Source organism: Austrofundulus limnaeus, unplaced genomic scaffold (assembly GCF_001266775.1).
Source record: "Austrofundulus limnaeus strain Quisiro unplaced genomic scaffold, Austrofundulus_limnaeus-1.0 Scaffold128, whole genome shotgun sequence".
Classification (NCBI taxonomy): Eukaryota; Metazoa; Chordata; class Actinopteri; order Cyprinodontiformes; family Rivulidae; genus Austrofundulus; species Austrofundulus limnaeus.
The window spans coordinates 482728-505560 of NW_013952530.1; the positions used below are offsets into that span (position 1 = coordinate 482728).

The following is a 22833-nucleotide window of genomic DNA, read 5'->3' on the forward strand; positions in this document are numbered from 1 at the left end:
GACCGTTTAGCGTTAGCCGTTAGCTTCACCATCCGATCACATGGTCACGTGGTTTCTGCGCACCCCAGCTGTTCTATAGAACCTCCTTGGGAATGACGGACTGGACTTTCAAGCTAATATGGGAAAACTCCAAAAAGCATGCATGAGCTACAGACAATAATTGAAGTAATCAGAAAGGAACAGGGAGAGAAAGAGAGATGTCACCAACACGTTCACCAGAGAGACAAACGCCTCTAGCATTTCTCATCCTGCTATAAACACACCCAAATCCCACGAGAATGGGCGAGTGTGTATATGTGTGTGTCTATGCGTGTGTATGCTAAACATAGCTTGAGCCTTCCCCATGTGTGAAAGATGATGTTGAAGTGAGACTCGTACTGTGACATGCTGGCTGATGCAATGAACAACAAGACTTGCAAAGTGGGAAAATGCATTCCATTATGTAAGTTTAGTGTGCCTTAATTTGAAACGAGGACAGTGCATGAGATCAGACTGTCGGATAAGGAAAAAAGAAATCTTTGGCGCAAACGCACACTACACAGTCCTTCATGCAAGTAATTATTAAGACCTGCCGGAAGGGAAGGACAGCAATGGTTGGCTTTTAGTTTTCCCCACCGAGCCAATATCTTCTTGTTAATTAGTTGTTAATGACTGTGGGATTTTGGTAATGTGAGTTTCTGCACATATGAGAACAAAAGAAGAGTAAGACACTGTGTTTTTGGGTGGTAATGGAAAGAAAGCACGAAGGATCCAGAACATCTGCCAAACAGACTGCGACTTTTGAAGCCTTGACCTTGTTCCTCGCAGACACACAGAACCTATATACGCACAACCTCTGCTGCTAACATGCTCTGTGTGCATGTATAGAMGAGGGAGTGTGTGACGAGAAAGGACTCGAGCCCTTGAAAGTTGTGCCCACAGAGTACACTAAACTATCTGCATAAAAGCAACAGAATTATRAGAGTCGACAGCTCACGCCTACACATGAACATGCTGTCAAAATCATGCACAAATGAGCACCAGCGGCTAATCTAATTGAAAATGCACAAGACACCAATTACATAATTTGTCACAATTAGTTTTGTGCCAAAACCCCCAAGTATAGCTCCAGCAACACAAGTTGTGAAAAATGGATTTAGTGGAGCACTGAGGTCAATTACTAAAGAGAAATGTTTTGATAGAGGGTTTTTTCTTTATTTAAATTTATTTATTTTTGGTTTGGATGTTTTACTTTATTAGCATGAACTAAAAGCCACAAATAACTAATATATGTATGCAAGTAAAATTAATCTAATCAAATTATTACAGAGGCTTTTAAGAAGTTTTTTTAAGATATTTTTGATAAACTTTGAAAAAAATATATGCATTTATATTTTGGTGTGCTCGAGTGTGTGTGTGTACATGTTTTTGTTACCTGGTGGGGACGATTTATGACCATTTTCCCAGCACACCTTGTGAAGACCGACTGAAACCAAAGCCTGGTCCCCACTGGGGAAAATGTCATTGGTGGATCAGGGGTTAGGGTTAGGGCTAAGGTGTAAATTGATTTTAGGCTAGGTGTAGGGTTAGGGGTCAGGGTTAGGCTATAGAAAAGAGTGTTAAATAAACAGAAGTCAATGCAAAGTACTCATGGGGATAGAGGCAGAAACGTGTGTGCGCTTACAAATAATTTTATGCAAAGTTTATAATTTTATTAAAAGCTTGTGATTTGTTTGAGGTTAAACAGATCATTAATGGAAACATTTGCTTGAAGTTTGTTTACCAATAGAAAATTGACTTAATTAGGTTTTTTCTTGTATCATCTAACGYATTGTCTGCAAAACACAAGATGGTAGCTTCCAGTTTAATTTTGTTCTGTGATAGGGCTTCTAATACATGTCAGTGCAAACATTACTGCTATGGCCTTTTTGTTAAATAGGCTTTTTTATACAATTCATGCATTCTGGGTGGCAGACGTATATGAAACACTAACGATTTGATTAAGGACTTTGTTTTGTGCATATTCAAAGTGCTGTTTTTGGACAAGATTTGATCAGAGGATGACAGTGAAGTCGATTTGCGGTCTGTGGAAGAAAAGAGCCAGTTATTTCTCTACAGCTGCCAAATTGTAACAAAAAAATACGGAAACTTTTGTTTTAAGCTAAACTAAACCAATCTCACACATTATAAATCCAGCAGCAGAGCCTGAACTTTACAACAGTTCATCGTCACAAGGCCTCCTTTCTGTTAACATAACTGCATTTAAATCAGCCTTTTGGATATTTATTATTTGCTTAGTGGCATTGCATAACTTTATTGGACAAAGAACTAACTCATGTTAACAAAAACAAAGCGCCTCGTGTYCATTTCCATATTATGCACGAGGGTGGCTAAAACAAGGAAACAAAGAGATGCAGCCTATTTGTTGTTAATAGTTGCTATTACAGTAGCTGTGTATTGTTAATCGCACAGTTTATGCAAGTCAGAGAGAAGCTTAGGGATGTTGTGTGTTCATCACTTTCTATTATACTCATGTTTGGCATCAGGGAAAGGATTGTTTTAATGTCGAAAAACAGTTTCGCAACTGCGGTGTTTCAATTAAGTAAGATATGCAACTAAAGTCAYGCRTGAATACGTTTGTTCTCGCRATAAGTCATTACAATCATGGCGGCAATATGGATGTAAACACATAGCATGTTGCTACCACGACACTAGCGCTCATCATCATCAGAGACGTCGGCGTCTTTTATCGAGGCTTTCCAGCGACAAGGCCCTTCTTGGGAGCGGCTATGTATGCTATGTTTTTGGGAAATTGTAGTCGGTGAGTTTACTATTTTATACTACTTCTGTGATATTACTACTATTTCTACTTCCTGTTATCTTCTTCATCATCGTCTTTTTCATCAGTAGAAACAGATGGTTGTTGATCAAGTGACTCCTGTGATGCGAAAAAAGTGTTTCTATAGCAGTTTTGCGAAAAACACCAATTTCGATATGACAGAAAAACCACCTCATCCAAGCGCAAAAACATTTTGTCGAAAAACGTAATTTCTTCTGAAATTGACGTGTTTCCATTGAGCAAATTTATTTTCGAAATTCTAATTTGCGCATTTTCATGGTCAATGGAAACACAGCTAATTAGATTAAGTTCTGTAACTGTATATACAGTAAGTATAAGTGATGTATTATCATCCAGAGGGAGCTCGGAGTAGAGCCGCTGCTCCTCTGCATAGAAAGAAGTCAGTTGAGGTGGTTTGGGCACCTTATTAGGATCCCTCCTAGATCCCTTTCTTTTTGAGGTGTTCCAGGCATGTCCCACTGGTAGGAGGACCCAAGGAAAACCTATGACATGACTAGATTCCATGACTGGCTTGGGAACACCTTGGAATCCCAGAAAGAGGCAGTTGGGGAAAGAGAAGTCTCCTTGCTTACACTGCCCCCACAATCTGACTTGGGAACAAGCGGTAGACAATGGATAGATGGATCATTTTATCAGTATTGGTRGACACTAAATCATTACGGTCTAAAATGTCAGCCAAAACAAATTTTGGTCTCTATAATGAGATTGCTGTTGCTATCTTGTGTGGTGTTTGAGTTATGTATGGAAAAAAACACCTGCTTAATGTTTACGGGGATAAAACATCTAGAAATGAATCTGGCTTGCAAWGTTGAAGTAAAGCAATTTGTGTAGTGAAGTAGACTATGAAGGCAAATGACTTTAACAGAGTCAATTTTCACCGTTCCTTCCACTTCTTTTCAAAGCAGGGATCCAGGACGTTTCATCAGCTCAAACATTTGTCACAGTCAATATACTTTAAATCACCTTCAAACACTGTTTTGAGATAATTGGCTTAATTGCCGAGTTTAAATGAAGAGGCTGAATCATGAGTGTGCACCCTACTGGTTTAAGTGCTACACTATAGTGAATTCAAAAGCAATTGTCAAGACTGATGCCCCACTGGGATACTTTTTCTGGGTCATAATTTCATCATTCTGAAGGTGTGCAGCAAAACAAAACACACAAAGTAGAGCAATTCCATAGAGAGAGACTGAGAACTGTGGGAAGAGAGGGCTTGGCTCCAACGTTTGAGTGTCAGTTGACCATATAGGTTAATGTGCCACAGTGGGACAGCAGCTTGCTTCACCCCAGATACCCTCAACCATCAGCTGAGCCAATTCCACATGGGCAGACCCAGTCTGCTACGTTATTCATTTCTTTTTTCTGCACAGCAGAYATTTGCTGGCGGTGATGCACACTGATTTCTTTTTTTCTTCTTTAGGTCTGATATGTGGTAAATTGTTACATGGAATTATGAAAATTCCTTATATTTAAATATGGATTATTTTTTTGTTTTTATTGGATGGATAGTTTTTTTTTATTTTGGTGTATGTTTAAACAAAACTGCCTAACTTTATTTAAAACACTTTTTAACTGCACACAGACTGTTGTGTTTGATTAATTCCTCCAACAAAGCATTTTTTAATTAAAAATTGAGATAAAGTATGCAGAAAAGCACACGGTAAACAATGCACAGTCTGCTTGAGAGAAATGCATSCTAAAAAAAAGACAGAGCTCCAACTTGATTTGGACAATTTCGAAAAAGTTATGAAAGGGCAATAGACTCTTAGAATACYAAAGCATATGCATACAATGATGCATTTTTTGATAAATATTTAGGAGGAGGTAGAAATAACTAGCTCATAGACCTATTGTAAGATGTTTTTTTATGTTTGCTTTTTAATAATTGTGACGCGAGATAAGCTGCTAAATTTTCAATGAGTCCATTTTTGATGTGGATACAACTCTGCATCATATACATATTACAAATATTAGCAGTTTAGTGTCTTGTGTGGGTTAGAAAAAAAAACAAGCAGAAAGTTTCCTTTATTTATTTATTTATTTATTTATTTATTTATTTATTTATTTATTTATTTATTTTTGTTTGTTATACAGAGCTTATCTCATCTCACTGAACTCTGCTGCAGGAAAAAAATCCCAAACAAAATTGAAGCCGACTGCTACACACCCACATGTGCATGGCCACACACACACACACACACACACGCACGCACGCACGCACGCACGCACGCACGCACGCACAGAAAACAGACCCTGCAGTCAGACATACAGTACACACATATGAATAATTAAATAAACAAATATGCATTAATGAATGCGTGTGTTTGCACAAACACATGCATAGATAGATGTCATAAACCATCACAAACACAACACAGCAATAAATGTGCATCAATAAATRATTACACTACTCATTAGCTGCTGCAGATCAGCAGTTTGTGGGTGTGCTGCAACCATTTGTGTCCTGGATGACCACAACAGTATTTTTTTAAAACATGAGTAGTTGTCTTTTTTGACCTAGTAAAACAGCTGAAAAGAAATATGAAATGAATGCACTGATTTCATTTTGTGTTCCTCACAGAGACAAGAATACGGTTTRGTAATTTGTTGTCCCATTTCACGTTCGACATTCTTAGTAAATAAGAAATACTTATTTTAAAGGTAGAATTCAAGCTTTCAGCAGTATTACAGTGAAAATTGATGTTTACTGTCAAATTGGAAACGCTTGTGGTGTGTTTCTGGGCAAAAAAAAAAAGTCAGTTTAGATGTAGCTTACACAGTGTAATGTCGTATTCACACCTGATAGTCCGGTTAGACTCGGTTCGATTGGGGACCAAAACTGCAAGCTTTGCTTACATTTTCTGTTGGTGCGGTTTGAATTCACACTGCAGTTTCTCAACCGAACTAAACCCTGTGAACTACCTGTTCCTCCCCTCACCTGTGGGGGCGCTGCACAAAGAACCACTAAAGAAATCAACATGAAAACCTAAGAAGATGACATGGAGCGCAACTTCCTTCTTCACAAAATGTAACCAAACAATAGTAACGTTAAATTTTAGTGGTTATAGGTTTTGTTTTGTTTTTTTTTGGCAAATGTGCTAAACAAATAGTCTTCAACAATGAGCTCAGCATGAGAGGAAGATGAGTCGAACCACGGAGAAAATTGTTTTGCACACAAGGCGGCTGAGGCATCTCCGTGGCGTGTTTACACGATATAAGTAAATTTAATACTGTTATTACTCAGAAYGTCATGCGGTATAGTCCACTTCCTGCTTCTAGAGCGGTCTCTGGTCCGCTAGGCGTTCACACATGCAATCGAACCGCACCAGAGTTTGTTTCAATCGACCAAGGTTTTCAGGCAGACCAGAGTTTGCTTTTTTGGGCCAAATCAGAGTTCGATTACACGTTCACACCTCCCCAAACAAACCGGACTTTCCAGGCAAACGAACTAGAGTTTGATTAAAGCAGACTAAACAGTGCTGGTGTGAATACGACCTAAAGGCTAATCATCTAAAAGCTCCAAGACATTAAAAATCCACCAAAAGCTGACCCTCTCATTGGCCTTTTAGCAGCCATTGTACAGCATGCTGTCCTGTGCAACAAATCTGAAATCCACTGTTTGCAAATTAGTTCACAAACACCATTCATTGTTTTTGGATTTAATTTTCAATTTGGTTAATTTATATAATGCCAATTCACAACAAAAGTCATCTTAGGGCATTTTACAAAAACAAGAAACCTCTCCATTTAATGTTGAGCAGTAATAAAAAGATATCCTGGGTGAATACGCTATGGGAAATCAGCGTRGAGCTGAAAAACATACTGGAACTTTCTGCATCTTAAATCATTACAATGCACAGATTTGTGCAGCACTCTGCTGAGTCAAACATCAAAGTATCTCAAATGACAGAAAAAGAAAAAAAATTTACTGAGCTGTAATCCTGTCAATATTTGGCATCAGTTCTGTTTATAAGAAGTGTAATATTGAACAGCAAAACTGTGAGTTAAAAAAACCTGTGAAGTTCTCAAATTAAAAAAGATGTCTACTTTTCATCTCTGAGAACACCATCTGTTTAGTCATATTTTACCTGCTCATCTGGAGAAAAAAAAAACATCAATGACAAAATAAATCACATTAATTAACTGTATTTGTTCAGGTATTTACAGGTCTTCCGGCTCTCCTTATGCAAAGGAACACATTGCTAATGATGTTTTGTGAAGTGTGCATTTTTTCTATCAGTGCTCATCTCATCACAAAGGTATGTTGCATGTGCAGGATCAGTTTTTCTGCATTTAGTTGCACATATTTGCAACAAATACGGAGATCTACGACATGCATTTTTAAAGTTTCTGGAGTGAAACTGTTTTTTGGGATTTCTCAGATTCTGTAATGTGACCAAACATACAGTGAAGACAGAGGGGACATAATCAGTCACTGCAGCTTGCCCAAGTTCTTTACGAGACAACACAATGCAACATAAAGTGGTCGTATCCATTGCTAATTGTGATCAACAGCTGTTTATATTATTAAACGTCAATGTGCTCTGAAAACAYAAAAAAGACCAAGAGAGGGGTAAAAGCAATGCAAGTGAGCCTGCGAGGGGACATGGGGGATTTTGTTTCTTTTTGCGTTCCCATGCAAAGTATTGCTTTACCTCGCTAAAGTCTTTAAACACTGTTGTGCCTGCCGATTTATTAATAACTCACATGTTTACCCTTAGCGAGTTAGCCTACTACTTTAATTCAGCTTCAGAATGAATATTTCACACAGCCACGCATGGAAGTATGTCATATGTTAACACAGTGCAGCCACACAACATCAATGTCAATTTCACGAACTTGTGGCGACACATCTTGTTTTGGTAAATGGATATTTCAAAATAAAAGTCTGATTTAATTCAGTTTATATACAAATCAAACTTTTGCGTGGGAACGCAAAACAATATTATGAGGTAACGTAAAGGTATTGCGACCTAACGCAAAGGTATTACGTGGGAAAGCAAAAGAAAAAAAATCCCCCGTGTCCCCTTGTGGGCTCCGTATGCAAGTATATTTTCACTTTCTAATTTCTGATGTAGACCATCTTCTCTGATTTTCACCAAGTACTTTAAAGGCAGTGCAGAGTTGTGTGCACACAGACTCAGCATTTTTGTTTTTTTTTATACAGTTCCTTCTCTCTGCTTCTTTAAATTGAGGGATAATAACGGCACAAAAACACAAACAAATGAGCACTTAGTGAACAGAGAAAGACAAAAAAGATGGGAGATAAAATGAGTCCAAAAGACACACACACACACACACACATATGCATAAACACACACACACACACACATATGCATAATAAGATACCATCCTCTATCTCCCTCTCTGTCTGAATCAGTCTCATTAGCCATGCTAAGGCTGTAGCTGTGCTGGGTCTGCCTGCACACTAAGCTGTGGAGCTGGACAGCAGCCCACAGCAGAGAAGGTCACCCACTACTCCGTTTAATTCCCAGAAGACCAACACCAGCCTCTTACTGATAATGAGTGGACATAAATTTGCACAGGAAGAAACCTGCAGTTTGAGACACACCCATGGTTTGAAAATGTGGCTAAAAAGTGCTTTTAGAAATTTATGTTTTATAGTTTTGATCAATTAATACTAAGTGGTGACTTTTGATGCTTTCTGTACAACAGATCCTTGCTTTAATACTCACAGTTTTAGGCTTACCTTATTTATTCGTGTATAATACGATCTCATATATAATAAGACCCCCACTTTTTGAGCTTAAAAAGCATAAAAATTAAATCCTCAAACAACCTCCAATTTCATGCAGACATCAAGATTTTTCATCCTTTGCAGTCTTTATACATATCAGTAAAATGATCATTGGACTGTTCATTTTATATTAACAACATATGAACTAAAGGTATTTTGACAACAAATATACGTATATCAGCTGTAGAAGCATCATATGAATTCTGGCATTTTACACATAGTCCACCAGGAGGCGCCAACACAAAAGTCAGAGACTTCACATGAGATTTGGGCCATCTTGTGGGGGAAAAGCAGATTACTTCCTACTCGCGAGCGCCCCCTCTGGTGGGGAAACGTTTTTTCAGGGATACAAACTTTTTCAGAACACCGGTGGATGGCCACCATAACAGATGAACATGTGTTTGTTGTTGTTCMAGGAGCGGCTYGGTCACATGCTAATGTCATTAGTTYGYYRTSATTACTAAGGTGCAGGACTACTTTTTTCCCCTTTTTYCACATCATGTCACCTGCCTGGATCTGTTACTACCTCGCTCTGAAGCACAGAGGAGTGTCAGAGGTAAGCTYGTTTCAACTGCWTTTTAYGACGTGGTCTCATTTCCAGACTCRGGCATTTTGTAAAAGAAGCCGATATTTCAGTTAAAAAACATAAGTAAAAATATTATCCGAGTATAATACTACCCCCCAACTTTATGGACGATTTTACAGATTTAATTTTACGTATTATACTTGAATAAGGAATACGGTAGGTGCTGAGATGGGCGGTAAACCAGTTCACATCATAAAACCATTTTTTTAATTTCTTTATTATATAAATTTTCATACGACACACTGTTTCAAATAGCCAGAACATGCTTGGAATGGCCCATCCGCGCCCACCACTAAACAGTTTTGCTGCAGCATCACTCAATGTGCATACAGGGCGGCACAAAGGGCAAGCTAGTGTTGTTGGAGCAGCAAAAAAAATGTGTTTTTGCCATTGCTGAGTACACCTCCTCAGTGATGTGCACAGATAGATTTCATGCGCCAAGTAAATTTGCCCAATAATGATCTTTGATCAACCCTCCTCCTTCATGACTCTACCTGCCCYCGTGTGCCCAAAATGTATGACTAATGTCTACAACCAGGCAGAGAAGAAAWGACATGTAGAGGAGGGAAACAGTGACACAGATACAATAAAAGAAATAACTTCTGTGTTGCAGAAACAGAGTAACTTCAGTTGACTGTGGTTTACTGATCAATAAGCAGCATTTGTACATTTTGACATCAGCTGAGCTGTGATGGGAACAAAATACTGTACCGGGATAACTTAAAAATAACGAGATACAAAATTTGTCTCATACCACCCCGCACTACCTACTGTAGGTGGTTGAGAGAATGCTAAGTTTTTAAAGAACACAAAGTCTGAAACGTTCACACTCTAACTTTTCTAGATAGTGCTCAGATACCATTCAGAGATCCAATCCCACAAGTTAAAATGGGAACAATTAGTACCAAACTACTTCAGGACATCTTTTATATATCGACCCTCAACTACTATTTTYGTGGTTTATGGGAGGAGGAGGAGTGCAAACTAAGTACTGGGCAAGTCATCACAAATTTTAAGGCTTATCAGTGTACTTATAAATATAAAAAAGCATTTGTGCTCTGCTCTAAATTAGCTTTCAGAACTGCAAACTGAGCAAGCATGAAGATTGCCTTGACAGCACTGTGAAAAATTTATCACAAAGTTCAAGTTGGATCGAGATTGATTTCCTATACTCTATTTTGGTTGAATTCTGGTGTGTTAAAAATTATCTGCTGGACTTTATGATTCCATCTATAAAATGCAGAATTACAGACAAACAAAACTTCAATCAGTGTTGGAAAAAAAACTGGAGGTACCTGTTTTTTATAACACATTCAAGATGACGCCACAAATAGCTGATCTTTTCAAACGCAGAAGTTTAAACTTTGCTTAAAACTTTGGTGTGCAAGGGGTAAATRCTTTCTTTCAAAGAAACCCACTCACTTTATTTTTATTATTCATTTGTCCTGTGTTTATTAAAAGATAATAGTTTTGGTATTGATTTGTGTTCATCTGTGAATTTGGGTACATCAATTTTTAATAGGAAGCTTTTATTGCACTAATAGTTGTTTACTCCAAAATCTTCATCTATCTTTACCTTTTTCCCCACCATAGACCATTCACTAGAAGAGCTGAAACAGACAAAATATCAAACAATGAACTGATGGGTAAAAACTGACTGCTAGACTGCATCAATCATTTGAAGTGAACACCAACATTTACAAACCCATCATCTGAATGCTCTACACCATGCTCCGTTCTTCAGAATTTATAATAAAATCCTAGTTTATGCAAAGTGATTTTTATGTATGTGTGTGTAATACGTCAGAAATTATAGAAATTAGGGATGAACGATATATYGGCATTAACATCGGTATTGGCCAATATTGATCATTCTTTACAATATTGGTATTGGTCCGATAAGTAAAAATGTACCAGTTTTAACGTCCAATATTGATTTCCCACCTTTTAGCTTTGTGTTTCTGTTTTTAATTTATTCGTTTTTTTGTTTGTTTGTTTGTTTTTTTGTTTTGTTTTGTTTTGTTTTGTTTTGTTTTGTTTGTTTGTTTGTTTTTTTTTGGGGGGGGGGTATGGTTGGTCCATTGGTATCTGCTTGATCAGGATAGTGAAAGTGACGCTGCACAGCCAGGAATAACTGAAGTACAGAATCATGTCACCGGTCTAGTCGTTTAATTTTTTTTTTTTTTGCAGTATTGAAAAAAGACACGAGTGAATTTGTACGTACATGTATATAACTAATTTGTGTGTTTGTGAAATATCGGTAAATATTGTTTATCAGCCATAACACAAACAATACTATTGGCTATCGATATCGGCTGAAATTTTCAAATTGGCATATCCGTAATAGAAATGTTTGTATAACAGGCAACGCTAACATAACCATTACAGTTTTTTGCAAGTTCTTTGGGATGGGATTATTGACTAGGATCAATAAATTGCTTGTTTTGTCAACTATAATGCTTACACAACTATTTTATAATATTTCAGGATTGCAATAAAGTGTAGTCTGTAAACTAATCAGATTTAAACAAGTCAAGATTTTAAATGGTAAATAAACAAATTCACAACTTCATATACAAGCAATTAAATCTGTCATTTTTTTTCCAATGTACACCATGATAACCAGGTAAACAGAATTGTCTGAATGTTTATTGACTGACCATGCCRTTTGAAAATGAATCAATGCACAAGTGTCCACATGACACTAAGTGCAGAAGCAAGCAGCTGTCATCAGTGCAGTCAGGAAACAGTGAACATGCCAGTACAAGGATATCATAAATTCATCACGACGACATCCTAGAGAAAGCTCTGCTGACTCAACCTTGATCGATTGCAGGCAGAGCAACAGATGGCCATAAAGGACAATCATTTGACTGTACACTCATTAGCATAATYTCATGCATATACGGTACACCTCATGGGTACAAGGCCACGTTCTGCTTGCACAACTTAAAATGCCTTCAAGTTTTTTAAAATATTGAATTACATGAGCAAATGTAATCACATGCCAAACGGAATTAGGTGGTTGGAAAATGAACACAGTAATCGGGTAAATATTGGAGATCAACACTAGGCAGCTAACATCATCCACTAATAGAAGAAAATGCTACAGTATGTGTTGTCATCATCGTTTGTGGCCTTAGAATAAAGAAATTTGTTCTCTGCATTTGACACATCACACATGTGAGATACACAAGTGGAGCRGTGGCAGTTATTTAAGCACCCAGTTAGTAGGGGTGCAACGATACAGAAAATTTACAATTCGGCTTGAGTCGATACTTTAGTCTCACGGTTTGAAACTTTTTTCAATACAAAAAAAGGACAAATTTCTGTGCCCTTTTTGATTCACAATTTATTGAAATTACTTATGAGCATTTGCTTAACCTCAAAAGTAGTTTTTAAAATAAATGTTGCTGAAACAGCAGGTTTCTCAGTGGATCTGTGCTCCACAATGCAGCCTAGGTGGAGTAGTCAAACACAGATCCACTGATCCTTCAACACAGAGCATCTTCAGAAGACAAGCTGATAAAGTAAATTTTTAAAATCTGTATTGTTCAATACAAGTGCGTACTGAGACTAGACTGTGTTGAACGGTTCAATACAGATWCATGTATTGTTGCACTCCTACCAGTTAGCATTTGGGGATTAGGGGTCTTGCTCAGTGACAGTGCGACATTTGGGCATAATAAGGAAATCAAACCTGTAACTCTCTGGACACAAGATGACTGCCCCAAATGCTGCCCCACAGTGTTAATTATGTTGTAAAAGTGGGCAGCCTCATTGACACTTGTSTACAAGCTGGTTATAGACAGCAGTGTTTCAAGATGAATGCTGACATGCTTGCTATGACAACACCATGTTATTGATTGGCAGGAATTCTTACCGCAATTGTAGTCCAGTGTCATCAGCAAACTGATAACAACTAATTACTGCTCTACAAACAATTACTGTCATAAACAATGTCTTTCTGGTTATTTTTGGACATGAAAAGCTACTGAAGGCCCAACAAAGTATCGCAATTCTAAAACAAAAAGCCATGTTTAGGGGCCATGTTCCAGGCGTAACTCTGTCTCATGTTCTGCCTTTCCCAGCATCAGAAAGTCTGCTTTCAAACCCTCTGCCCCTCATCTAAAGAGGTTGACATGTCTGCAATTACAAAACTTATATTGTTTTAATTAGTGTAAACCATTCTTTGACACTTTATATTAGACAGATTATGTGACGGTTTTAAAGATTTTGTCAAAGAGCCCATGAAGTCACAGGGCCTTATCGGTAAAGCAACTAAAGTGTTTACAATCAGGCTTAGGAAACGCAGTGGTGGGCACAGTTCCCCTAAAGCACTAAAGCACTAATAGGGGAACTAATTTCCTGATTAGTGCTTTAGGGTTTTTTAGCACTTGCTAAAATTATAGGCGAAATTTAGAAGCACTAACTTAGATCTATAAATGTTATTGATCAACGTTAATGTTGACGACTGACTGAAATCTGATGCATATTTTGTTCATATGTGTGTTACTTATCCACTAGGTCAGTGTTTCCCAAAGGTGGGGTCGGGACCCAAAGTGGGGTCCTGAAACATCAAGGTGGGGTCTGACAAGATTTTTTGAATTAATTACATTTTTGCCTTAGTTGTTACAAAGGAGTGAGGTTAGTGTATTTAAAATTGGTAAATTTAATATAAAAAATATTGTTACTATGCCCATGTTTTGTTGACCTGAAACAAATGTTTATCATCCAAAAATAGTTGGGGCCACAGGTCTCTGCTRCTGTTATTTTGTGGGTCAAAAGCTGAAAAGTTTGGGAACCACTGCACTTTGGTTCCCAAAGTTGGGCTTGGGACCCAATTATGGGTCATGAAGCACCTTGGATAATCTCCAGAAATCAATTTAAAGGGTAATAAAATAATTGCTGATGTAATATGTTCCCTATAAATATTACAAAAACACAAAATAAGTATAAATAAGTATCTATATTTGTGTACAAGCTGTTTAGATTGTCAAAAAGCCTGTGTTTTTAGGGTTATTAACGAAGTTTGTGTACTCAGACCAGTAATATTTGGGGTCACAAGTTTTTGCCATGGATATTTTGTGGGTCAGAAGATAAAAAGTTTGGGAACCACTGCACTAGGTGACAACATATGAACCCAAATATATCTGTGGAATGTCAATGATAAGTCTTAAGAGAGCAACATGGCAACATGTGACTCATGTTGTCWGTTGAAAAATGTTCCATGGGTTGACTGGGTTATTTTACTGCTTTAGAATTAGGTTTAGCTAAAGTTTTGAGTGTGTTAGTGCTTTAAAATTGGGGGACCTGAGTATTTGAGTTAGTGTTTTAGGGCTAGTGGAACTAATTTTTACATTAGTGCTGCCCACCACTGAGGAAATGCATTCTAGTTTTAGTGAGAGGTTTATGTGACATTTTAACCAACATAATCAACTGTCTGACATGACTAAAGTGGTTTACTTTATTGGTTAATGTCCTCTTTTTCCTGTTAAATTTTCTCRTTTGTTTCCATCAGTGTCTTCCCATTCAGACTTATCCCCTTCTTCGTTTCCTCCTGCTTCTCATTTCGTCTTCAAATCAGCCTGTTCACAATCATCGGCTCCTTTTTATCATAATTCTGTCTTTCATGTTTTCAGATCCCACGTAATGTAAAAACAATAAATATAGATTTTTAAAAAAAAATCATTTTAAAAAACCCTGCAGGGTGGGCTTAAACCATAAAACAATTCTTTATGTAAATGATAGAAATAGAATAAAAGACAAAGAGGGGGAAAATTCAAATGAACTGCAGAGGAAGGAAGGGGTAATGAAAGCAGAGAGGTGTAGAGTCGTCCAGAGATTTATGGCAGGTTGTTGCGGAGCACTGACTGAATAACAGGGTGAGACCGGGTGAATTATTCATGCAATACAGAGCTGGGAGTGTGTGTTACATGTGGGGTGACATGAGCAGGTGAAACWCACATACATACACACATACACCCCTTTGGCCAGCTCATAGTTGGAATTATAACTAAATAAAACAGACAGGAACTTAGAAAATAAACTGTTTATGGATTAAAATGAATAAGATTAGAAAAAAATACTGAATAAAAAATTATTGGTTTCGACTAGTTTGGCTTCTTGCAACATCAGTGATTTTTATATTATTATTTCACAAGTGCTTTGCAAAAACAAGTCAGTTTATTTTGATGTAGTTAGTTAATTTAAATCAAATAATTTAGCATTTTTTAATTAGCAAGTTTAGCACATTTTTAAGAATAAATACCAGTTCTGGCTTAAGCTGAACAGTGTTAATGATTGTATTTGAATTAAAGGATGAGGGATATCAGAAAATCTTGCAATGGCGATAATATTTGTAATTATTGTGATGACAATATYAGCTGCGATACACGTCTTTTTTGTTCTTTCCTCCCTTTATAATCAGTACTTCCTATTTTATGTGAACTTTAGCATTTTTTGGCAATATCATTTGTGTTTGGTGTGGGCTTTCGCTGCTGTGAGACTCATGTATTACACATAAAGGTACATCTGAACATACACTTGTTTTTCAGCCTACAGATTTTATACGTATTTTTATTTAATTGGTAATACTGGTAATTTGATGTGCTTTTACCACTGAACATTTAATTTTTATTTTTGTAAAGACCATTTTACATAGACTATGACTGATTTATTTGAGCAATATAAGTATAAAACATCCGAGGGGTGAATGCTTTTTATAGACACTAACTTGTAAACCACTGTCTTACACGTGATGGGTTAAAAAAAACTTGTTCTATGACTGCTGTCAAATTGCAACACATTTGAAACAAAGCAACACCTGAACAAACACTTCTAGTTCTAGAATAAACTGCACTTGAACCTCAGCAGTGTCGTGTTGTTAACTGTGGAAGTCTCGCATACAATCACAGACTAAAAATTTCTAGAACAATCTGTCTGTGTTCAGACGAGCACACAATCTAAATTCTGATCACAGAAGCACTTCTGGGAAATCCTGTCTCAAACACTCACCGAGTTGATGCAGCCAAGCTCCTTGTTGAGCAGCCAGGGCAGGGAGAGTTTCCCCTCTCCTTTGTAGCACGACTGAATCCTCTCTTTAATCTTCTCCTTTATCTGCCTCATTGTGAACAAACACAAAGCTGACTCCTTGGGCGGCTTGGCTCTGTTCTTCTGACCTTGGGCAAATACGGTGAACAGAACCTCCTCGTGCTCTCGAATACCAAGAGAACGTGCCAAGCGGGTTCCCGGACGGGCCAAAAAAGCATCCTGAACCAAGCGATACTCCACTCCATCCTTCGTGCAGCCGATGGGGAATTCGACGTAAGAGTAGAACTTGGGATCGTCGACGCAGAGGCGAACAATTTTCGAGGTGAAGAACTGTTCGCTGCTTGCGTCTGGTGACGTGAGCTGGGTGTCGAGTTGTAAGGTGAGGTAATAGACAAACTGCTCACTGTTGAAGCCGTAGATGTAGTAGATGTCAAACGCTGGGAACTTGGAGAGGGTGTCTGAGGGAATTTTCAGCTGGGATGAGACAAACTCGTCCTGGTACACAAAGCTGAACATGTCCGCGTTCTCCTCATTAGACATCAGCTTTCGACTCGACAGAGTGGGGAAGTACTCTGATTTCCCGTCAATGGGGGTGCCGACAAAGAGTTTGCCACCCCCACCAAAAATATCTGGGGAGATCACCACACCAGACATAGTGCCAGCCTCAGCCACGCTGGATAGATAGTGTTCTTTACGGTGGTGTGGCTCACCAAGCTTGAATAAATCATCCAGACGCAGAAATTGACATATTCCCTGGGAAGTACTCCCACATGCAATTAAGCGGTTGTGGGCAGCATCGAGTAGCAAGAGTTTATTGATATTAGAAGTCTGCACCAGCTCATGGGGGCAGGACTGGACGCCGGGGGGAGGGTAACACCGAGGGTTGTCGGTGACAGGACCGGTTACGTGGCTCCGCAGCTTGGTGAGGTCGCCGGAGAGCTTGTAAATCCAGTTCACGGCACCCAGATAGACGTCTCCGGTTTTGTTGTTGACCACTAAATGCGTGAGGCCTCCTTCGGGTGGAGAGAAGGAGTGGAAGGAGGGAGGAGTGGTAGATGCGGAAGCCTTGAAGAGGAGGAGGAGACGGAAGAGGAAGGGGAAGAGAAGGGGTGGATTGAGGTGAGAGGGCATGGTGGTGAGGGGAGGGGAGGGGATGGGGTGCATGAGCAAGTGGGTGTTAATGTGTATTTTTGAGTGTTTAATCCGCCAAGGGTTCAGTCAGTTCCTCATGGTACCCAGCAGGGTACGACGATACAAAAAACTGAGTTCCAGAGTAATCAGATCCACTTGTGTTTATTCCTTTTTTTCTCCACTTTAAAAGGTTATAATCTCATCCTTTGGTCCTCAGTCTCATCTGCCACCAGCCCTAAGAGAGAAAGAGAGAGAGAAAAAAACAGATGTTAGTTAATGCATGCACCCTTCTTATGCATGTGCAATGATCTGACAAGAATGCATTTGTAACAAAAGATGACACTCAACATTCACCCAGGACACAAGGACTTGATGCTGAAATTACTGATAAAAAAGTAACAAATGAGGGCCTTGTTTTATTGACTTTTTGATTCTTGGCTCGCACCACTCAGTGGAGTGCATCTTTTAAAAGACAGGGCTAAACATTGCTCCTCTGTGTATTGATTGTCTGGAGGTATTCAAGGATTCAGCTGAAAAGGTAAACACATGCACACAGTCGTGGGTGAAGTGCAACCTTTTTAATTCCCAGGTTTTTTACTTTTTAYGAACATAATCCTAAAAGACGAAACATTTCATAAATAAAACCAGCCGGTTCTCACCAGATTARATAAAAACAGCCACAAATGAAAAATAAAAACCTTAGACATTGCTCAGTGTCAGCGATTATTTAACCAGAACTAAAGCACAATTCAGAGGATAAATAGTAAGAAAAAAACACAAATTGAAAATCTGAACAATTGTCAACACTAATTAAACTTGCATCTTTTATATCAACCTCCTGTCTCACATTATCTTAGAGGAGTTTTACTGTATTTTTTCTGGTTTCAGCCTACATTTTATTCAGGCAAAGATACTTTTCCTTTTACAGCCATTCTGTTGTTGATTTACTAGTTTTTGATCACTGTCCTATTGCATGTTTAAGTCTGCAAGTTTGTGGCTGCAAAACAAACAGAAAAAGTCCGTCTTCCACCACAGTGTTTGACAGTTGGTACGAGGCATTTAGGCCGACTTACTGTGTTTAGTTGTATCCAARTATAGCTTGGTGTATTAAGGCCAAACAAACATTGGTGTTGTATGCACAAAGAACATAGCTCCTGTGGTTTGTTCAAATGTAGTGCATCTGCATGTGTGTGCAAAGACCATTAAACACAGTTTCAGGAACACTGACTGAGTTCCACGGTTGGGGAAACTTAGTTCTTGCTAAATTTTCGATAGGAGCTTTGTTGCTTGATATGGACCATCAGAGCAGAGAACTGGACACAAACGGCTTATGATGAGGTCTTAGTCCAACCTGATAAGATTAAAAAATGGTGGGAGAGAGTAAAAGTGAAACCAATTTGGATGCATACCAGTTCAATATAAAGGCAGTAGAGATGCTAGGAAGGATTGCTCTAAAGAGTAAGAAAAAGAGTTGGGTATTAAGGAATGTAGACCATCCTTCTATTTCCCATTTCAACCATCTATTCATTTATTTTCAATATCCACTTACCTGGTCAGAAAAAGAACAAAAGCAGAGGCAAAGCTCTGAAGACTAAAGGAACAAAATGGCTGCTATAAATGCTAAACCGATAATTAAATGCTAAACCGATAATACATTTACATCAATTACAGCCAGTATGAGATAAGAACAATGATTAAATAAAGTGAAGAGAAATGCATTCTGGCTAAGAGGTTCAGATACCAATTTTTAAGTTAAATCATTGATTATTTTCCAAAATGAACCAGTTAATTAATTTATTTTTTTGTTGTTTGTTTGTTTGTGTTGTTAACACTTTTTTATTTTATATTTTATATATATTTTTTGGTCTCAGGGAAACACAATGTTCACGCTGATTCATGATTGAAATGGCGGCAATATTTGAAAAGAAAATAGATTTCCTCTGGCTAATTGCAGAGATGATACATCTCTGACAACACAAATCAGAGGAAACATTCATGGATTAAAAATAAAATAAAATAATAGAAAATAATAGAAAACCGAGAAAAAAACGGATCACTTTATCAGAGCTGTAATGTGCATCAAACAAATGGTGCAAAAGCTAAACTTGCAGTGCTAACCCACACTTTATTAGCGCATTGGTCCATGTGCAAATAAACACAAATCACAAAGCAAAGGTTTGTTTCACAACTGGCTATGGTCAGCAAGCTATTCTTGTCTCAGATTTCTGCTGCTCCTTATTCCTCCTTTTCATTGCATTCCTCTCTCTCTCTTCTCTCAGACACTTTGCTCCTTGTCAATAGTGTCTTTCATCTCCTGCCCAGTCGTGATTACAGTGGCCCTGATGACGATGCTGCTGCCTGTCTCACCAGGACAATGCAGCTACTGTTAGCATCCAAAAAGCTCACAAAAAGAAAATAAGTCAGTGTACACCTTCCACATACAGCATGGTGTCTAAAGCTTTTTAAACAAGTGCACTAAATACATTTGATCTCAGTACACTCACAATTAAAATGCACTAACATGAAAAGATCCGTGCACACATTCCTGCACAAAACACAAACCCCACTCATACTTGAAAAGAAAAAAAAAAACAGTAAACACTCACTTTGTTCATTAAATGATACGATAAGAATGAGTCTATTTTTGCTCCACTTCTTTCTCACTTTTTCTGATGTTCCTTTTAAATGCTATAAATAAGTGGAAATGCTGGACTCAGTGGCAGTATAGATTTAGTAACCAGTGAAGCTGGTCTCTGATGTTATCGGCAACTGTTTGACTAAACTGGGACAAAGAGATGAGAGGAAAGACGAAGACGTTTGTGAAGCGGGGAAGAGAAGAAGTGCTTTAAAAGTCTTTCTGCAACACCTGGATCAGATCAAAAGAGGGGAAATTTATTTTTATTTGTGAAGAAATTTGTAAGAATAATGGCTGTGGACACATAAATGATAGAAGAAAAACAGGCTGAAAATGGGACAGAGTTTTTTTTAAATAGGAAACAAATGTCTATTGTCATGTGATGCACACTACCATAGTTCAACCTCATAATGTACAAGAACAACACAGATGTTTAATTTTACATATGGATGGATGGATGGATGGATGGATGGATGGATGGATGGATGGATGGATGGATGGATGGATAACAAAATCTAAGTTTTTCTAACTTGTAAGCAGAGATAATTTGAATCAGCTGAACATTTTTAACGGACCTATGTTGACCCCATTAAAAAATAAAACCTGTACATGCTTAATCTCTAGTTGTAAGTTTGTTTATTTTTAATTAATGTTCACATTACATCTTTAATCTGAAAATATAATAAAGATATTTTACTTCACATGAATATACTCCAAATCTCAATAACATCTAAGTCAAACTTAGTTATTTATATAAGTGTTTTTCAAAGTGGGGGCTGTGGTTTGGGGGGAACCACCAGGGAGCACTGAGGAAAGTCTTAGAAATCTAGAGGGAAGATAAGAAAAAAAGCAAAAAAAATAAATAAATAAATCTAATAAATGGTTTAAATACATCCATCATCTGTTCATTTTAAAATTGTTTAACCAGGCAAATCCCACTGAGATCACAGATCTCATTTTCAAGGGAGGCCTGAAGGCAACCTATTGTACATGTTTTTGTGTTGTGGGGGAAACCGGAGAACCCGGCGAAAATCCACGCAAACACGAGGAGAACTTTAAACTCCGGACAAAAGGACCCCAGGTCCGAACTGGGGATTGAACCCAGGACCTTCTTGCTGTGAGGCCTCAGCACTAACCACTGAGCTGCCGTACTGCCATGTATCCAGAAAAATCCCACGTATACAGGGAGAGAACATGCAAACTCTACCAGGATAGATCCCCTGCCAGGATTTGATCCGGCAACCTTCTTGCTGGGAGGCAATAGCTCTATCAACTGAGCCACCATACCGCCATGTTTTAAATCATTTTCATAAAATTTAATCTATTTTTCAATCAATATTTTAAAATATGTGACCAATCACATCAAACCAAGGATTAAATCAAATATGGCCAAAATGACCCAGTCACTTTATTCTTGGCTTTAAAAAGGCTTTATTTTGATAACTGGATTATCCTGATATTATGAGTGGTTAAATATGACTTAATTTGTCTTGTTAATCATGATAATACATTAATGTTTGGTTTGATTCCCGTTTTTATGTCATTTTAATGAGGAGGATGTTCATAATCCATCAATCCACTGTCTTTGTGGTTTTGCAAGAGGGGGGTCCCCTTGCAAAAGCTAATGCTGTTTGGGGGTCCATGACATGGAAAAGTTTGGGAACCCGTAATCTATATGCTCACCACTGTGACCGTGTGAACCCAAGAGTCTGTGCCACTGTCARACGTTACAAAAGCCCAGCTGACACATCAGATGAAGTTGCAGTGGCATTCAGGTCCATCCTGAGCTGATTTATTGCTGTTTGTGCATCGATTGTGCACACAGCCGCAGACCTTGGCCAAACACTTAGGCAAATTTATACACACCACTTCTTTAGCATGTAGCTCACTGGCTGCTGGCTTCACGGTGCATTTGTCGATATGCAAGTGCACATCCTTCATCTTTCCAATCTTCTGTACGACTGAAACACGTGCAGACACATGTCTAGACACATTAGCCAATGCATTAACTTCGTAAATACAAGTTATATGTAATCAAAAAGGTAAAGTTAACAAATTGCAGGGCAATGACAGAAGATCAATTGGTATTGATGCTATTTTGGTTTTAAACTGTTTTTCCAGACAAAGCGCAGACAGAGCAAAACCGACAAAGACATGAAATGGATTGAACTCCCCGAAAACTTTGACCTACATTTGTTGTCGTGTTGATTAAAGCGAGTCAGCCTGCAGGCTCGGACTTCCACAGAAAATCACCTGCATAATCATGTCGCTAAAGCTTTGACGCATTACACAGTTCTGTTTTAAAGTTCAAGGTTTTTTTACACAATGCACTGAAGGGTACATTTCTGTGTATTTTAAACCTGTTTGCAGGTGACCTTTCAAAGAAGTCAATTTACAGCTAATTAAATCTTGAATCTAAAAATGATGATGCAGTAATTAAGAGACTCAGATTTTTACTGGTAAAGTTGTTCATTACCAGTGGTATGTGATATTTTGTATATTGAGAGCACAGGGATAACGTAAAGGATCTGTAACGTAAATGAATGATCATAAAACTTATGACAGGCCTGTCGCAATAGTCAATAAATCAATTAATTGCAAGATAAATTTTTTTGAGGTCGGTAAAAAAATGAGGATGATAAGTTTCATTTTCCTGCTTGTTGGTTTAATTCCTCTCTCTCTTCAAGAACCACTACACACAGACRTATGAAAGACATGGGTTTCTGCTGTCGCATTCCTTGTGTCAAGCCACTCTTGAACCACAGACAGCATCAGAAGCGTCTTGCCTGGGCTACAGAGAAACAGGACTGGACTGCTGGTGAGTGGTCCAA

General features: G+C 38.1%; 1 protein-coding gene across 1 annotated transcript in view; it reads right to left on the bottom strand.

Annotated features, from left to right (window-relative positions):
- Positions 1 to 22833, bottom strand: part of LOC106522373 (plexin-A1) — a gene marked incomplete in the record, with an annotated part of 278427 nt that overhangs the window by 222013 nt on the left and 33581 nt on the right. The window contains 1 exon segment of the mRNA XM_014015353.1: positions 16201 to 17602. Coding sequence (XP_013870807.1) covers positions 16201 to 17400 — 1200 coding nt within the window.